Here is a 19,226-nt window from a genome sequence, read left to right as displayed (position 1 = left end):
TTTACTAAAAAAATAAATCATCAGTTTACAATGAAATTTGAAAAATATATGTTAAACATGAATAAAATCATTATGGTTAATTTTAAGTAAAACTGTCAGTAAGGTATGAAAACAAAGAAAAATGAAAGTAGATTAAGTTTAAAAACAATAATATCAAGTAAATTAAGCAAAAATTAAATTTTTTTTTTTTGATGGTTGGAATGGGACTCGTATATTAATACCATTTTTTTTAACTGTCTAAAAATACTATAAAGTTATGGTAGTATAATCCAAATTAATAAACAGTCCTACAAACTTCCGACTGATAAACTTGTGAAGTTTTTAAAAACATTAGCAAACAAAAGATTACTAAACTATAAATTATTATGGTTAACACTAGACATAAATTTAAAACTAAAATACCGGGTTCTTTAATCAACAGTTTTTAAATTTACCAACTATAACACAAACATGTTGTTAAATAAAAAAAAAAAAAAGTATAAAAATTAAAGAAACAGCATCGCAAAATTTTTTCAGTTTTCTTAAAGCTTCCTTGTCTAAGTAAAATGTTTTCCAAATCGTTTGAAAAAAAAAAAACTTAAATACATAATTTAAAAGTCTTAATATCAAAACATACTTGATAGAACAAGAAAAAAAAAAAAATCTAAAAGTTTTAAGCTTTTTTCTTTTTTTAAAATCAACTTATAAACTACTTTTCTCAATTTTAATCTTTAATTCATCACAACGATCGTTTAAATTTGACCCAGGTTTGATGTTTTACTACTCAAAGAAAAGCAATTTGCTTCAAAAAAAGCACCAAGTTCAAAAAACTGAGTTCATCAAGCATATCAAGCATACAAGTTAAAATTCGAAAAATATAAATATAATACTTAAAATAAGATAAATTAAAGCTTTTATAAGTTAATCAGTGGGTATAATTGTTTTATGTACACAGACTTTACCTTTTAAAAAAATGTTGTTTGTTTTGACTTTATAAAACTGATTTGTTTTAGCTACAAAAAGACACACAATCAATTATCTAATTACAAATTTAAAACAATTTTACAAATTTTTGTTATTAAAAAGTCATGAATAATTATTGACATATTGCAAAAAGTAATTAAATAATAAGAGATTAGGAAAAAAATAATGTCAGCTTTAAAATGAAAATTATTAAAATGTTACTTATAATAAAGTATAATAAGATAGAAAAGTATTAAAAAAATTAGCCAATAAAAACTTAACAGAATACTTGAAAAAAAAAATAAGCCTTTACTAATACTTTGAACTTTTTTTTAAAAACATCAAATATTTAAAAATCTAGTATAGTAAGAAATGGAAATGAAAATGATGAAAAAAAAATTCAAAAATAAAAAAATATACATATTTACAGACAAGCATACACACATATATGTATATATATATTTTAACACAAACCACCCATATCAAAAAATCTTTAACAGGAACACACTCAAAATTTCTTATAGCTGTATGGAAAATTTTAAAACAAAAATTCTTAAACACAATAACAAACTATTAAACAACCTAAACTTCAAACAACAAGAAAAAACCTGCAACTGCAGGAAAGAAAAATTCCCGTTAAACAATAATTGCCTATCAAAAAATATAATCTACCAAGCAACTACGTAGGTTCCACCAGTACAACATTTAAAAACAGATATAGCAACCATAAAGCAAGTTTCACCAACAAATTAAAAAGACACAATACCAAACTATCGAACTATATTTGGGAATTAAAAGACGCAAAAAAAGACTATAATTTAAAATGGGAAATACTCTGCAGAACCAAAACAAAACTGAAAAACAATAAAACATGCCATTTATGTTGCTTGGAAAAATACAAGATTGAAAAAATTAAAAAAGATTTATCATTAAATAAAAGAAAAGAAAGGCAGCAACCCTGCCTACATAATCAAAATATGTATTTCAAAAGAACAAAAACCACTAAATAATAACAAAAAAATAACAACAAAATAAATCCAAAAACAAGAACAAACAAAGCAAAGATAAGTTAACTTGTACATAAGTTGTTTTTAAAAAAGGCTAAATATAATTATTCAATTTTAGTTGAAATGTCACAATGTGTTTTTTTGTTTTATTCTTTAAAAATCTTACTTTGTTCTTTATTCGTTCTGAGTAGATGCATAAAGCTTTGAAACTAAGTAAAGAATTTGAAAATTAGTTGTTTTTTTATATTATAAATATGTATATATATATATAATAAGGTGATTATTCAAACTTGAACACCTTCTACAGAACCCACTTGAAGGGCTTTTAAATAGTTTAGTAGAAAAATACAATTTTAAAAATACTAGTATATATGTTTTGTACAGCTAAATGCTTTAATCATCAGCTAATTAAATTTAGAATAAAAAGCACTTTGGTAAACAGAGATACAAAAATAGTTTTGTTCTTGTGCAATTTTGACCTGTTCTCTTCATTAGCGCACACACTGACAAGTAAATACAAGGTACATTTTATGAAAAGTTAAATCTAATGGTGAAAAAATTACCCATAAACGATCAGCTTGTCATTGAGGGGGATTTTAATGCGAGAGTTGGATCTGATCATGACTCTTGGGCTCCCTGTATAAGACATTTTGGTTTTGGAGAACTAAATTCAAATAGTCAATGCCTTCTAAAGTTTTGTCATCAACAGAATCTATGTGTGATAAATTCAGTTTTTTAAACTAAATTGCAGCATAAAGTATCTTTGAGACACCCCTGTTTTAAAAACTGGCACCAACTAAATATATCCTATTAAGACACCATTGTATTAACCTGTAACATATTAACGATGTTATTGTAACTATATTGTAAGAAAGCACAGATTGCAACAGCGATCATTCTTTGGTCTGCTTTAAAATGCATATTACAAAAAAGTTCATGCAAAATCAAATAATTTAGCTTGTAAAATTTGACTAAATATTTGAGAAGTGCATGATAAGGAGATATTAAAAGGTTCACAGCTCTGATACCATCGGTCTCTTTTTTAAACACATCCGTTTTTTTGAGTCTTGGTCTAGGATCCAAAAAAGTGTAGACACAATGCCTTGAAGTCTTTTGGAAAGAACAAACATACCAACAAACAGTTCGAAGAAAACATCAATGTGTTACTTTTTTATTAAAGATAAATGGACAGGCTCATGTTGATTATCAACATGAGCCAAGTTGCACCAGTCAAAAAAGATTTTGTGTAACCAACAACTTTTTTTTAAAGAACAGCTAGGAATTACTTATGGTTTTGGTTAAAAGCTAGTGATCGTATTCAAGATGCTGCTGACAGAGGAGATACCACATCAGTCTATGAAGGAACAAGAAAATCAGTTATACGAACAAAAAAATTAAAATCACCTTTGCTATCAAAAACTAGAGAAATCATTTAACAGTGAAAATGAACAGTTAGGTATATGAATTCAACACTTTTCCCTTCTGTATTCTACACAGAATATGATTATTGATGGTGCACTTAACAGCATGAACTCAGTAAAGCCTTTGATATGATAGCTCCTCGGAAAGCTCAAGACAGTGATGGCATACCAGCATATAAGAACAAAGTTTAAAGAACGGGACTGTGATAATTACAGTGGAATTTCTCTTCTTACGATTGCTGGTAGATTTTGTTCCCCAATTCGAGAAACTGGTTGAAAGAGTATACCCTGAGTCTTAATGTGGATTAAAATATAAATGATCTACTACGGACACAATATTCTCTGTATGCCAGTAGAAGAAATGTAATGAACTTAACATGACTTTAACCCTTCAGGGACACATGTGACCTACAAGCAGCAGTTTGTCTACCCCTGATTTAGAAACCTATAGCTCAAAAATAGATTGAAAGTCTAAAGTAAATATTTCATATAAGGTATGCACTTTTCCTTGATTTAAAAATGTAAAAATGTATATCTACATTACTGTACTTTTTTTGTTCCTTAAGAATATTTTAAAACTTTAAGAGCTGTTAAAGATTGTAGTTCTTACTTCTAGAATAAAGTTTTGAATTATTTTATTAGGTAGTAAAAGTATTAAATTGGTATGAATTCATACATAATTGATAAAAATTGTTTTTTGATAGAATTTTTAATAATGTTGAACCTTTTTTAACAAAATACTATTTTTAGATTTTTTGTTAAAACTTAAAATGTTTGGAATAGGACCTGAAAACAGGCCTGGTGCTTCTGGGGAGTTGAAAAAGGAAGAAGTTGCTAAAACCAACTTTCCATGCAAGCTACTAAGTACATTTGACTGTGAGCAGGAAGCCATAAGGGCCGTGAGACTTAACTTTGACGGCAACTACTGCCTCTCATGCGGCAGTGACAAGACACTGAAGCTGTGGAGCCCACTCAAGAAACTATTGATAAAGAAGTACACGGGCCACGGCTCGGACGTGCTTGACGTTTGTGCCAGCACGGACAACAGCAACCTTGCCTCTGCCAGCAAGGACAAGTCTGTCATATACTGGGACGTTTCCACCGGGCAGATAGTCAGGAGGTTCAGGGGTCACGCCGGGGCAGTGAACTGTGTCACTTTTAACGAGGAGTCCACAGTTGTGATGTCCGGATCAGTGGACAACTCCGTCAGATGCTGGGACTGCAGGTCCAGGAAAAACCAGCCCATTCAAACTTTAGACGAGGCCAAAGACACCATCACCTCTGTGCAGGCTTCTGACCATGAAGTAGTGACCTCTTCAATTGACGGTTTTGTTAGGAGGTACGACCTGAGAAGGGGGCAGATGCATGCAGACAACATTGAAGTACCAGTGACCTGCACAAAACTTTCAAAAGATGGCCAGTGCCTCTTAGTTGCAACTCACGACTCCACCGTGAGGTTGCTTGACAAGGAAACTGGGCAACTGCTGAATGAATATAAAGGGCACAAGAATGTAAATTATTCAATTGAATGCGCTCTGAACAAGGATGATGATCACATCATTTCAGGCTCAGAAGACGGGTTCTTGTACAGTTGGGACTTGATACAAGGAGATGTTCACCACAAGTTACCAGTTTGTAAGAACCCTGTGATTACTATGGCAACCCACCCAGTTAAAAACATTCTGGTAACAGCATCTACCAATCAGATGCTTGTATTTGGTGATGAAAGTTTTGACCAGTCAGATTAGTTATAAGATTATAAAAAAATTATTGGTTATTTTGTTACGTTTCTTTTATTTATTGTTAAATTTGTAATAGTTTAGGTAATGGTACAACTCACAGTTTAATTATTTTTTTATGTTTAACAAAGTAATAAGCGTTTAAAAAAAAAGAGAACATTTAAAAATGTTTTGCTCACTTGTAAGATCAAATTGTTTTAAGCTTATATAGTTTAATGAAACAAGTTTATTTTTATAGTATGGTTTTAATAGTTTTGAACATGTTTTTATTTATTTGAAAACCTTAGATATTTTGATTATTTGTCAAGAAAAATACTTTTTTCAAATTCTTAGATAAACAATAAATATTTTTAAGCAGTTAAATTATTTTCTTTTAGTATTTCAAGTTTTAGTTCAGGAATATGTAAAAACATACTAACATTAAACATTTTTATCCTATATTGTTCGCTATATACTGATTAACGAGTATGTTTCAAATAAAGTATTTCCTTACAGTGAAACTAGTAGTAAGTTTGTTGTTAGAAAATTGTCAAGTATATATATAATAGAAGTATTTTTGCCATGTATTTTTCTGTTAAAATAATTCATTTTATTTAAAAGTTTAGTAGTTAAGAACTAGTTATAAAAGATTTTGTACTCAATTTTTGTTTTTACTTTGTTATTATAAATTGTATTTAAAACAATTTACAGGTGCTTAAATTTATTTTCATGTTTTCTTGTTTAGATGTCTTAATTTTTGTATCCTTTTTATTAGCTCATATAAAAAATACATGTGCTTAAATGGATAAAACTTTTGAATTTAAAAGCTTTATAAAGATGGATTATTATAAGTTTTAGTTTAAGATGAACTTCTTTCATATGACTTAAATGACATAATATGGTTTTTGTATTGAATTTATTTCCATAGTAATATTGTTTGTGTATAAGTATTATGATAAAAAATGTAACAAATACTTTTGGATTTTTCAGTTTGAATTAATAAACAGTATAAGTCATTATGATATCTAACAACACTAGTGATAAAATGGATCAAAGTCTTTCTGAAATACACTACCACAAAACTCATAAAGCCACAAGGTCTTCAAATTTAGTTCATTCTTCAAGTAAGAAAAGTGAAAGTTTTAAACAGTTTAGAGAATTCACAGGGGAAGAACTAAGTTCCTCCTCATTTGCCTCAATGGATTTAAGGTAAATGTTTTTAATATAATGATAAATTAAAATGTGTTTCGTAGATATCAAAATTTCATTAAAATACTTCATCAAAAACTTAAATGTTTATTAATGCCATTACAGTAGCTATATATCTAAAAAAGCATAAAAACAGCCTAGTAAATCCATATCACATTCTTATAATATATAACATATATGATAAGTGTTTAAATTGTACAGATAAAAATAACATTTTAAACATGTATAAATAAAACTGTATTCATAAGTTAACCAGAAGTTAGATATTCATTTTACAAGCATTATTTATAAGTTGTATGCATAACTTCTTTTTAAAAACTGCAAGAATTTGTTCCAATATTTAAAGAAAAAACTATCTTAATTTAAAATTTCCAAGCTTAATATTTTGGTAAGTTGTTTATGTTAGGTTTGTTTTTTTGTTCTGTAGAGCATTGTACCATTGTAAAGTAATATTTAATGTTTTTAATTTCTATATACAATTAAATGAATCTGTTTTTAACTCTGTAGTTTGTTTTGTAATAATAAATCTTTTCTAAACTGTTGTGCTTCTAGACAAGATTTTTTTATAATATAAGGCATTTTAATGTGATTGGTTGGTTCTGGATCCTGTAAATTTAAACATTTTATGAGAAATTAATATTTAATTTTAATTGAACTTATTTATAACAAACCCTAGAATATCTAGTGGAAGTTTCAACATTTTTTGGTTTAGTCGGCCAGGTTTACATGCATGCGGGTTGTGGACCCTTTGTTGGTCACATTTTAGTAACCCATGTTCTATAGAAAAGAGCTTTTATTTTTATAGCAGACGTATACCTACAATATACTTCAATTTCAATTTGTAAAAGTCCTATTACTGTCTTCATCTTTTTCCAGGGTTTAATTGAACTTTTGAGTTATATCTTCTCCCTTTGTTTTTAAACAATCTTTTTGGTTTTTTCACTAAAATCTATAACAAATTTTAAACTACTTGTAGGTTGGGAACAGATTTTTAGTTTTATATCTTTAATTATTATTTATCTTTAACTAAACATCACTCTATTTTGATTTGGTCATAAGTTTTAAAATTGTAGTTTTTAAAAATCTGATTTTTTCAAAATGTCTGTAATATTAAATAACTTATTTGATGAAATTCTGAAATAAATTGCTTTTAATATGAAAGAAAAGGTGCTTATTTTACATGTTCCGAAATTCTGAGAAAATTGACCCTTAAAAGTTTATCTTCTATAATTTTGTATCAAAAATGTTTACAAAACTGGTTATATCTCCAAAGTTAATTGATTTTTTATGTTAAATAATGATATTATAGTAAGTAAAAGTTATACAAAATAATACTTTTATTTGTTAATTTGTCTATTCAAAGCAAAGTTTTGGTTATGTATTTATGAATCAGTTTTAAATGAGATTTTGATTAAGAAAAGTCAGGAAATGTTTTTCAGCTAAATGTGTGGCAACTAATTTTATTAAAAATAAATAATAATATATAGTTAAAAAAAAATATTAATTTAAAACTTCACTAAAGTCTTTTTTTTAGTTAGAGGATTAAAATGTGTAAAGAATTTAAGTTTTATATTACTAAAATTATTTGATGTTGTATTCAAAAAACAACAGTATTTTTTTGATGAAAACTGCATAAAAACCCCAATTTTATTTTTATTTACTTTTTTAAAGTATAAAAAACGTGTGCAAAATATTTTTATAGTTTAGTTTAGAGTTAAATTACAATTTGTAGAAGTTTTGTTTAAAAAAATAAATATAATATAGTCATTAAGTAAAAAATATCTTTCAGAACCTGTTTTACTTACAAGTTTTGATCATTAATTTAGGTTAGCCATTTACCTGGAAACCTGGAATATAATAACTTATGCAAAAAAAGGTTAAAAAACATGGTATTTTATACTTAAAAATATTTTTGATCAAAAATCATCAAAAATCAAGAATGAAACTTGGAATTTTGAGCATTTTTTATAAATGGTATTGAAATTTACATTACTAAAGAAAAAACTATTATAAAAGACATTTTAAAATTACAGCATCTTTTCAGTAGTTTTGTACTAATATACCTATTTTTCTAACTTAAGTTTAATTTTATACTAAAAAGGGGCAAAAAAAACTTGTAATTTAAAAAACTTTAAAAAATCAGAAAACTTGGAAAAAGTTTCTTAAAATGCAATGGCCACCCTGTTAACATCTCAAAAACTATCTAAAACTATGTTAAGCTATTAATGGCATCCAAAGATAAAAATCTACAAGATAAGAATAACTACTAAAAAATAAAGTGGACCCATGTGACCTTAAAATGTCTTAAAAATATATGTAAGTGTACTAAACTTATGAAACTTTAGAAAATTAAATTGTTTTATAATAGTAAATACACTTTCATATCAAGTATGTAGGTATTGTTTAAGATCAATTGGGTACTATACAATATAAACCAATAAGTTTGATTGAGCATTGTGCATCTAACTTGAGTTAATTAAAAGTTTTAACTACTTAAATAATTATAATGTAAATTTTAAATTAAATCTACTTTTCAGCTCAACTGCAAATTCAATTATATTTGAAAACAGTTTAAGGGACATTTCAATGACTAGTAGTAAATTTTTTAACTCATTTATTGATACCAGTTTAAAGTCTAATTGTTCCAGAAGAAATGAAAGCACAGCTCTTCTTACAGTTAACTCTACTAACTTCAAAGTAAGAAGTACTTTTATTATTATTTGTATATGAAGTTTAAAAACAGACTTCATCAGTACAAAGTTAATTCATTAAATCCTAAATAACACAGCTGATTAAAAAATACTAAAACTTATGTTCGATTAAAATTACTTTCAGATATCTACAGTAAACGAAGCTGCAAATAAACTGTTTTGTAATCAAAAGTTAGTTGGACAAGATGCTACATGTTTTCTGCCAACAAGTGTTTTTGATATTAACTTATTTTCGAGTAACGAAGAATTGTCTAGGCCTGTTATTTCAAATGGGAAAATAGTTAGTTTTAAATTATTTAGATTTTATTATTATTGTCTGAAAACTTTGAATTCTTTTAAGTTTTTCAAAAAATGTCCGTTACAAGATTTGAAAATAGTTTATTGTATTGTTTTAAAAGTAAAATATGATACAATAAAATTATTCAATACAAAAAATATTAAAACAAGAAAGTTTAAAAAAAATTATATTAAATTAGTTGAAGATGATTTTATTATTATTATATTATTTATTGTGCAATGTTGGACTCAGGCATTAAAACCTGAGACACTTAAACAGGACACAGAATATGTTTCTAATAATAAAGTCTTTTTTTGCTGTTTAACTTTTTTCTGTCTTTAAAATGCCTACCAAACTTTCAAACTTTGGTTAATTGTATCTTGAAAAAAAAACATTTAATTTTAAATGCCAGTAAAAAGTAACTGGTAGCCTAATAATTAGTCTGCAAAACAAAACCAAGCTGTAACAAAACTGTCATACCTCATATAGCCTTAGTACAACCTAACTATAAGTTTTGCACACAAAAGTCGTCTAATCAATTTAAAATATTTTCAAACTTTAATTTTGAATAAGTATTCAAGTGTGACAATCAGAAGATCTAAGTTTTTTAATTGGTTGCCATAAATATATCTTATAATAGTTTTAATCCCCGAGTTTAATTTGTTTTAGTTTAGTTTGTAGATAGTGGAACGGTATATGAGAAATAACAATTATTTTTTTAAATACAATACAATGACCTACATAATTCAACAGTTTGTCATCAAAAAAAATAAAATGTAAAAACTTTTGATGTTTAACGAAGTGATTTAATTTTAAAGAAGTTTTATTATAGCAATGAATCTTAAATTAGCTATTGTATATTTATAAGCTATTGTATATTCATAAAATAAAATTTTAAAATTTGTCTAAATTCAATTCATTGTTAAAAGTAATTTTTTCAACCATTGTAAATTTTTTAACTTATTTTATTAACAGATAAGTGTAAAGAATGGAGTAGGAGATTCAGTCATTGTTTCATGCTGGGTCAGATATCAAGTAGAAAAGAATAACTTGGTTTGCTTGTTGAAGCCTGTTGACTGTATCAGATCGAATGTAGAAATAAATTCAGAAAAAGTTAGTTTCTTATGGTTTGTAAACTTATTTTATGTAGTTCAAGTTAGCTTTTAACACTTATGTTATGTATATCTTACAGAAACTTTGGTTGCAAGCGAAAATCTTAAGTTTGATAAATCTTTATTATGTTTAAAAACAGTAAAAATGTTACATTTAAGGTCATAGAAGGCTTAATTTATATTTTTATTAGTTTATTTTATTTTTTAGAATAGTTTTTCAGCTTTTAGACAATTTTTACCACTTAACTAAATTCTAAATAATTTTTGATATGTAAAAGATAAAATTGAGTGGGTTTAGAAAAAACCAAGTCTATTTTGCTCAAGTAATTCTGTTCCAGAAATAAAAATATTTGCTTACTGTGCTTACTTATACTTTAAGCTTTCATAAAAAACATTAAGATAGTTTTTGTAAAAAAATATTTTACCCCCTATGGACTGAAACACAACAACTGATTTTGTTTTTCCTTGCATCTCAAACTTTAATGAAAGTGTTCTTGTTTTATCCTTAGTGTTTTTCCATAACTTAAAAGTATTTAAAGTAGTATTTCTATTTTTTATTTTCTATTAAAAGTTTAGCAATATACTGCTTTAAAAGTTTTAGTTTAAAAATTTTGTTGTTTTTATGTTGATGTCTAAGATGTTTAATTTATGTATATGAGTTTTTTTAAACTCATATTTGTTTAAAATTGTGATGTTTAAAGTTTTTTTTCTAAAGAACTTCTAAAGAATTCCAACATTATTTTTCCTTATTTGCGTTATTTTATTCAAAATAAGCCCGCTAATTCCAGTAAAAATATTTTAAGTTTTTCTAGTTTTTAAAAATATAATATTTAATTTAAGTTTCAAATGTAAAAATGATTAAAGTTTTATTTCAATAAAGCTGTTAATAAGTTTACATTCATCCTACCTACAGGGCAGTTGGATAAATTGTGACAAAAACTTAACAAATATTTTTAAAGAAGATGAAATTGAAGAAGTACTGAATAAGTTGAGTGATAAACTCCTAAGTTGTAACGAAACTCAAGTAAGTTTTTGTCTGCGTGTATATCAAATAAACTGAACTGTTTATGTGCCTGCTTATTTTAGTATAAACTTTTACAAACAGAAAGAGTGCAATCAGTTAAGCTTATGTGTATACAGTGATAAACTTGCCATGAATATCCCGCTTCTAGTTTTGATAACAAAAACCTCAAAAAGTAAGTTTGTACGCGTTAAACCTATATTCTAAATAGCTAATGTATACAAATAGTTTATCTAAACTTGAAGTTGTAATAATTATAAAAAGTAATGTTGTAACATTCAGAAAGTTTTCTTTAAAACAGGGTGGCCACTAAACCTGGAATTTTGGAAAAAACCTTGAATTTGATAATTTAGTCTTAAAAAAACCTAGAAAAACTTGAAAAATCAGGAATTTTGAACAAAAATCACTAGTAAACCTAGAATTTTAAACATTTTAAATCATCAAAGAATAAAATTTTGTTTTGACACGAAAAATCTATCATATAGTTTAAAGTTTTTTGTCATCATCAAAACGTTTTTTTAGTAAACAATTATTATTATATAAAACTATTTAAATTACGGTAACGGAATAATTTTAATATTTTTATACTGTTTATCACAGTTTTAAACTTTAAACTTATAATCTTGAAACTAAAAATAGAACCAAAAACTTGTCTTTTCAAAAACATGAAGAAATTCAGAAAATCTAGAAGAAATTTTCTAAAAACCAGTGACCACCCTGTTTAAGTACCCAATATTTGAAATGTATGAATTTATGTATATACAAAAAAAAGTCAATTTTAACTTAATTGGTATAATTTTATTTTATTTCTTCATAAACAATTATATGTTTGTTATAAAAACACCACACTATTACCAGGTATATACTGTTGTGAAATGATTGTCTTGTTCAATTTTGGCGGAATGATTTGTATAGAATCTTTTGATGATGATTTAAAAACTTCCAATGTTTCTTGTTTTAATGAAAATATAATTTCTACAATGTTAGGTTTTCAAAAGCATGAATTCAAAGGAAAGGTGATTGAAGTTAAAAAAAAATTATCATACATATTTTATGCAATCAATGTTTTATTTTTAAATTTTACTATTTAAGTGGCTTTTTGTAGTCTCAAAAGTTTAAAACCTTGATTCTAAATATCTGTTTGTGCAAGTATATAGTGATAATTATATAAAAGGAATTAACATCACAACTTTTTGGTGTAGTTTTCATTGACTTCAAATTTTATATAAACTTTAAATTTAATTGCATTTCACAAAATATCAACATTTACTGTAACAGTTTCGTTTAAAATAAAAGTTAATTTCAATTTATGTATAATTTTTTTTTGTTTTTTATTTTTTATTTTTACAAACTAAAAACTAAAATTTATATATAGTGAATGGTTAGTTTACTTCCTTTTTATTAAACTCATAAGTTAGACTATTTTGCAGTTTACAGTTTTAATTCAATTTAGAAAATTTATTTATTATTGTAGTTTTATGGTAATTATATTTGAAGTTTTAATTGGTTTTTTTAGTATGTTTTTAATTTTTTGTAGAGCCATTACTTTATTGACTTATAAAAAACTTAAAAAAGTATTATATTTTGTAAAACTTTAAGCTTTTAAGCCAAATGTAATTATTTGAAGTAAATATACAACGCATGTACAAAATGTATAAATGAAGTACAATAAAATATCTGTTTTGTCCAAATAGTTCGCAACAAACTTTTTTAATATAATTATTATTTATTTTCAAGTTTTACTTGTGTTTGATTTTATCTAGTACTAAAATATTAAATTTTTAACACAATAAAATTCTCCATTAAAACTACTTTTAAATTATTAATATTATCATTACATGAAAAGGTTTTACTTCAATTCTAATATGTAGCTGATACACTTTAGTTTTATTGTCTTTGATTGAAATCAGTATATTTTCTTGCATCAGTAGTTAATAACGTTTATCGAGGTTTTTGATAGTTTGTAATAACTCAATTTATTTTGATTTAGTTTTTGTCAAAAGTTAGCTATCATATAAATTCAATAAAAATAAAAAGTTTAAGTTGTAAACAATAAATTTTTCAGGACTTTTTGAAGTTTGTGACAAAAGAAAGCAAAAGAGACCTATTTAGAAAAATTTTAGTGTTACAAAGAAAAAACTTGAAACTTGAAAAAAGTTGCAATTTGAACAAACTAATATTTTCCTCCACTCCCAAACCGAATAAATACAAAAATGATGTTTTATCGTGTTTATTACGTCACAGTGACGATACAAAGGGAGTTCGTTAGTAATTTTATTAATTTTCAACAACAAAATTAGATATAACTATATCATGACCACATGTATATTCTTTAGCTTCTATACTTTTATTGCAGTATTCATTTTTTTACAGAACCCAGTTGAAGTGTGTTGATCCGTTAACACACAGAAACATATGTTGGTACAATAAAGGAAGATTACTGTATAATTTGTTTTTATAACTATTTATATATTTTCATATTAAACAGATGTGAATTTGAAGATTTTGAAAGACAGAACTAAGAGAGTTAAGAACGATCATTTCAAGCATTTTATATGGATATCTGTTCAAGTAATAGATTTTAAGCAGTAGTTTTTTAACTAAAAGAAAATTAAACAGATTTATTATTTTTATTTTAGTTCAATAACAAGAAGCTAAAATGCTTCAAATTTTGAATTTCTTGATAAAAAGTTTTTTTCAATCAGATTCCATTGATTTTAGAAGAAACGATGAACAAAAGAAGCATCGATGACTTGGACGGCAGTTTTGGGCTGAGTTCGATGGCATCTGGCGAAATCTCCAAATATTACGAATTCGGTGAAAAGTTAGGCAGTGGCGCATACGGATTTGTGTATGAAGCAACTCGTAAAGCAGAAAATAAAAAAGTAATAGATTTTTTTATTGGTTTTAAAAATTTTGTACCTGTTTAAGCATTTTATAAAATATTCGTCAAAATTTTTGTTAAAGCTTAAACAAGTTAGATTTGTTGATAGCATAATCAATTAAGATTAAGAAGTACATAATGTTTTATCAATAAAGCATGATAAATATATTCTTTTACCAACAGTTTGCTGTGAAGTTTATCATCAAAAAGAAGTTGCACGAAAGCCGCTGTGATGATTCCGGGTTTCCACTTGAAATAAACATGTTGAAAAAGTAAAATTTTGATTTGTTTATAGTAATGCAGTTATCATATTTAAAAATTTGTATACGTTTTGTTGTTTCGTTTAATCTTTAATTCGTTTTGTATATAATAACTTAGTTAAAATTAATTTTTTAGTTTTTATTTTATTATGTTACAGATACATTTTAATAAATATTTTCTCACACAAAATTCTTAAATATTATAAGATTAATTGATAGTCTGTATTTATTTTAACAATAGAAATAGATCTTTTGTATATTTTCACAGGCTCGAACACAAAAACATTGTCAAGTGTGTGGAGAGTTATGAAAACTTAACATTTTATTCTTACACAATGAGACGAAGCGATCCTTATGAGGTCGACTTGTTTGAATTTGTGGAAAACAACAACATCAGTGAAAACTTGGCGAGCCACATATTTCGTCAGGTGATTTGTTTTATGTGAAGTTTACACCACTTAATTGCTTAATGTTTTTAAAAAATAATAAAAATATTTCTTACAAATGGCAATTACAGTACAATTTTAGCTGCTAGAAATAAAAAAAAAACTATATACTGTTTGCATGTTTATTTCTAAGTTGGAGTTTTTTAAATATTGTAATTACTAAAACATTATAAACACTTAGAAAAGTAATAAATCAGTACAGTTTGAGCAATGTAAAGCTGTTTCTTATTTTTCCTTAAAAACATTACTAAATATTTTATTGTTTTTATAAGTTCACTTGCACAGATTTTTTGTGTCACAAGGGTTAAACTACCATTATAAACATTTGAGTAAATTGGATAATAATAGTTATACCTTTTACTCTTGTTGTTGTTTAATATTTTCTAGTTGAATTTAATTTAAAAATTATTACTTAGTATGTAATCTAAAACATAATAGTGCTAATGGTACATTATTTTTTTAATAATTAAAACTAATAACTAATCATAGGTTGTGGATGGTGTCAGTCATTTGCATAAAAGTTACATACTACACCGAGATATAAAAGACGAAAATATTTTGATAGATTCCAACTTCAGCTGCAAAATTATTGGTTGGCATTTAGTCTTAACAAATAAAAGTTGCTTATCAAATAAGTTGTGATTTTAAGTTCTTTCATACTTTCTTGCTACATCTTCATTTTTTTCACCTTCCAATTTCAAGCTGAAACGAAATTCATCATGATAGTTTTTCGCCGTATTTTTATCTACCAAGCCCATTAAATAATTAGAATTTAAATAAATTAGGAAAAATATTTTTTGAACAAAACAAAAATACTTTGATTGAAAACTAAAGTATCAAAAGTTTCAAAAAACCATAGTTTTTTTGATAACTATTGGTTTTTTCTATAAATTAACTGTACTAAAGAATTTAGAAATATGTTTATTTATAGGAGGAAAAAGCATTTTCTAACGAATTAAACTTATTTCGAACTAAATTAAGAAAAAATTAAATTGTTAACTGCACCATTTTCCAATTATTAAAAAAATAAACATCCTTTTAATTTTAACAAATAAAGTTAGTAAGTTTTTAAAATAAATGTAAACACTTAATTTGAGTTTCTATCCTTGCTTGCTTTCTACATCGCCAAACACTTATTAATAATTTTGAAAATGAATTTAAAATGTTTTTTACATGGTAAAAAGATAATAACTTTCGACAAGACATAACTATCAATATGTTTTAACGTGAAATATCTACACGACCTTCTTTCGTTCATATAAAATAAATATATTATATTTATTTCTATTTGTTTTTTGCTGTATTGTTTTGTGTATACATGCTTTTAAATTTACCTTGAAACGTAAAGTCAAACCTTTTCAAAATTATTTTTTATTATACTTTCGGAACGTATGCTAAGGTATCAAAAAAATATTTTAAGTTGTTTGTAAAAATAAAAATTGTCTCAATATTTTGAAATAACCTTGGGCGAAATAAGAAGCGTTTTCTAATATTTTTTACTTTTTGTAGAACGTGTGCTAACTTTTTGAAGTGTTTTTTTCTTAAGTATTTGTTTAATAAATATTGATTAAATACACAGATTTCGGTTCGGCGTGTTACTTCAAACCGGGTGAAACTTCCTCTACTTTCTGCGGCACCCTGGAGTACTGTGCCCCAGAACTGATGACCCAATCTCGGTACTGCCCCGTCAAAAGCGAGATATGGTCCCTGGGTGTACTGCTGTACACTATCGTTTGCGGGGAAAACCCTTTCGGCGACGCGGAGGAGATTTTGGAGTGCGAGTTGAACCCGTGCAAGTACATAAGCGGTGGTTGGTTGTTGATTGTATTGAAAGCATTAGTGTATCATGGAAAATAAAGTTTTAGTTTATAGTTTCTTATGTTGTTTGTTTTATGAAAGTTGATTTTATACTAACTATCAAAACCAAAGAAGGTTTATGCACAGTGGAACAGTTGTGTACGATTTAATTTTAAATTATTAACAGCAGCTACTAACAAACATCGATTTTTTTAAATTTAATCATTTAAGCAAAACACCCACATTTTTCAACTGACAGATCTGACATCCTTGTTGAGCATGATCCTGGACAAGGACCCGGTGAGAAGATCTTCGATCCAGGACATCTTCCTCCACAGCTGGATGAACTTTTACGTGGACGTCGACCTGTTTCCCACCAGGCTCAAGCACATCTCCTCACGTTAGAATGATTTATTTTCACATTGTATTAGTTATAAACTGTGTATATATATATATTTCGTCACACTTTTGATAAAGTAGTACAATATAGTAGAAATAGTTAATTCAGAAATAGCAAAGAACTTGTTATTTAAGCCTTTAAGAAAAAGCAAAAATATTGACTTAACATAAGTTTTAATTTTATATTTTATTTTTTTTCAAGGAGTTGTACGTTAAAATATTATGCAACTTCTGAAAAACAAAAAAATAAAATTAGTATTTTTTTTGCTCTTGCTCAAAAATAATTTTTATACACAGTTTAATGCTGAGCAAATGATAAAGGTCTATAAGCGGTATAAAAAAATAATCAAAGTGTACATTTTTTGCACTTTCAGAATGTAAAATCTCTAAAAACTGTCATACAGTGTTTCTTATCCTTAACCTTTCGTCTTTTATATTTCAAAGCTTTTCTTTATGTGTAGAAGTTATTAAGTTGTTTTCGAGATATTATAAGTAAATAAAAATTTTGAATGTGAATTATAAAAACTGCCTTGATTTTGTTTCAATTAACAGATTTAGTAGAGAAGGAAAACAGTGGTATTATGACGTCATCATTCGACGACCTGTTCGCGAAGAGCATGAATTTGAACGACAGCGAGCTTGCTGTGTCACCCCTTGCCGAGAGACTGCACAACTTCAGTTTCAAAAACAATTAAAACTTTGCTAGAATGGTATTTTGGGTAAGTTTAACAACGTGCTAATTTTTAGTTCTATGACATTAAATACAAAAAAATATTCTTAACCTCTTTATACAGCGCATTATAATTTATTTTGTTTTTCAACTTAAAATATTGTTTTCTACAACTTTTTTTTACTTTCTGTTTTGTACTGTGATGTTTTGTATGAAATTTTTATCTGCTTCTTCTGTAATGTTTTTTTTTAAATGCTCTTTTTCTGGTCGTTTTTAGAAGTCTGGACTTTTGATTTTAAGTCCATTGTTGCTCAAGTATACTTTATTTGCTACTTTGCTTTGCTTGCAGTTTTTTTTTAATTATGTATATTAGATATTTTATTTTAATTTAAATTCAAAAAAATGTTGTAAACTAAAATATATTTTCTCAATCGATTTATTGATTCTTGTTTGCAACAAAAAAAAACGAAACTTTAAAACGTTGTTTTTCTTAATACAAATTATATTCAAGTTCAAGTATTTCTATCAATTAAAATACAACAACATTGTCGACAATGAAAGTACCTGTAAACTTTTAAGTTAAATTGTTTTGTTAGTATAGAATACAGTGTTTTTAACTTTTTTTTATACATAAATTGAAATTTATTACTAGAAATGTTTATTTACTGTATATGTTTTGTATGTGTATTTTAATATAACATTTTTAATGTAAATAACTTAAAACATTTAATTTAACTATAGATTAAAACTTTAATATTATATAATAGCTCATAGACTTTAGACTAGTGGTTGTCAAAATTTTAAAAAGCCGTTTACAGTAAGTTACTAAAGAAATGCTTCTGCGTAAAGGAAATTTTAGTTTAAATTTTAATTACGCATTTTAGAATTCTAAAAATTTCTAAAAAAAAATTATTTTTTTTTAATTGCACAAATTAGGTTTATTGTATAATTTTAATTTAAAATATGTTTTTAAATGCTAATTCGCCTCTCTATATCTTTAGACTTTGTAAACTTGGGTTCCTTGACTTATTGATAAACATTTAGTTATAGCTCAGTATATCAGAGATTTTGTTATCAATAAGAGATTAAATTAAAATTTTGAAAGAAAAATGACTGTGTAAAATAATGAGAATTTAAAACACAAATAGATAATACAGCACTCTTGCCCTATATAGAAATAAACATAGATTAATATAGACACCACGACATTTCTTAATTGTAAACAAATGCTTAATTATAAATTTGCTTAGTAGAACAGAATATAATTTTAACTATCAAATAAGTCAGATATAAATAAAGATAAAATTTTCTTATTATCAAAATTAGTAAAACTTTTCTACAACTATTATTAT

General features: G+C 25.9%; 1 protein-coding gene and 1 pseudogene across 1 annotated transcript; both read left to right on the top strand.

Moving 5' to 3' along the window:
- Positions 1–4,140: 4,140 nt before the first annotated feature.
- LOC145832215 (WD repeat domain-containing protein 83 pseudogene) lies at positions 4,141–5,118 on the top strand (annotated as a pseudogene).
- Positions 5,119–9,189: 4,071 nt separating this feature from the next.
- On the top strand, positions 9,190–17,899 carry LOC145832213 (serine/threonine-protein kinase pim-1-like). The gene is made up of 14 exons (XM_082939537.1): positions 9,190–9,288; positions 10,261–10,398; positions 11,311–11,421; positions 11,503–11,593; positions 12,277–12,434; positions 13,484–13,682; positions 13,907–13,989; positions 14,124–14,303; positions 14,486–14,574; positions 14,831–14,990; positions 15,498–15,600; positions 16,588–16,818; positions 17,065–17,205; positions 17,757–17,899. The coding sequence occupies exons 4-14, from the start codon at positions 11,551–11,553 to the stop codon at positions 17,897–17,899; spliced, it is 1,530 nt and encodes a 509-aa protein (XP_082795663.1). The 5' UTR covers positions 9,190–9,288; positions 10,261–10,398; positions 11,311–11,421; positions 11,503–11,550.
- Positions 17,900–19,226: the final 1,327 nt, after the last annotated feature.

The sequence above is a fragment of the Thalia democratica genome, chromosome 3 (genome assembly GCF_965202585.1).
Source record: "Thalia democratica chromosome 3, ktThaDemo2.hap1.1, whole genome shotgun sequence".
Lineage (NCBI taxonomy): Eukaryota > Metazoa > Chordata > Thaliacea > Salpida > Salpidae > Thalia > Thalia democratica.
The sequence above is the reverse complement of the archived record's forward strand: the minus strand, read 5'-3'. Positions and strand labels throughout refer to the sequence as shown.

Excerpts from the sequence above, each read along its gene's own strand:
- LOC145832213 (XM_082939537.1), top strand. The coding sequence starts at position 11,551 with ATGAATATCCCGCTTCTAGTTTTGATAACAAAAACCTCAAAAA. Across the intron at positions 11,594-12,276 it reads GATAACAAAAACCTCAAAAA|GTATATACTGTTGTGAAATG; the intron begins GTAAGTTTGTAC and ends CACTATTACCAG. Across the intron at positions 14,304-14,485 it reads GTAAAGCAGAAAATAAAAAA|TTTGCTGTGAAGTTTATCAT; the intron begins GTAATAGATTTT and ends TTTTACCAACAG.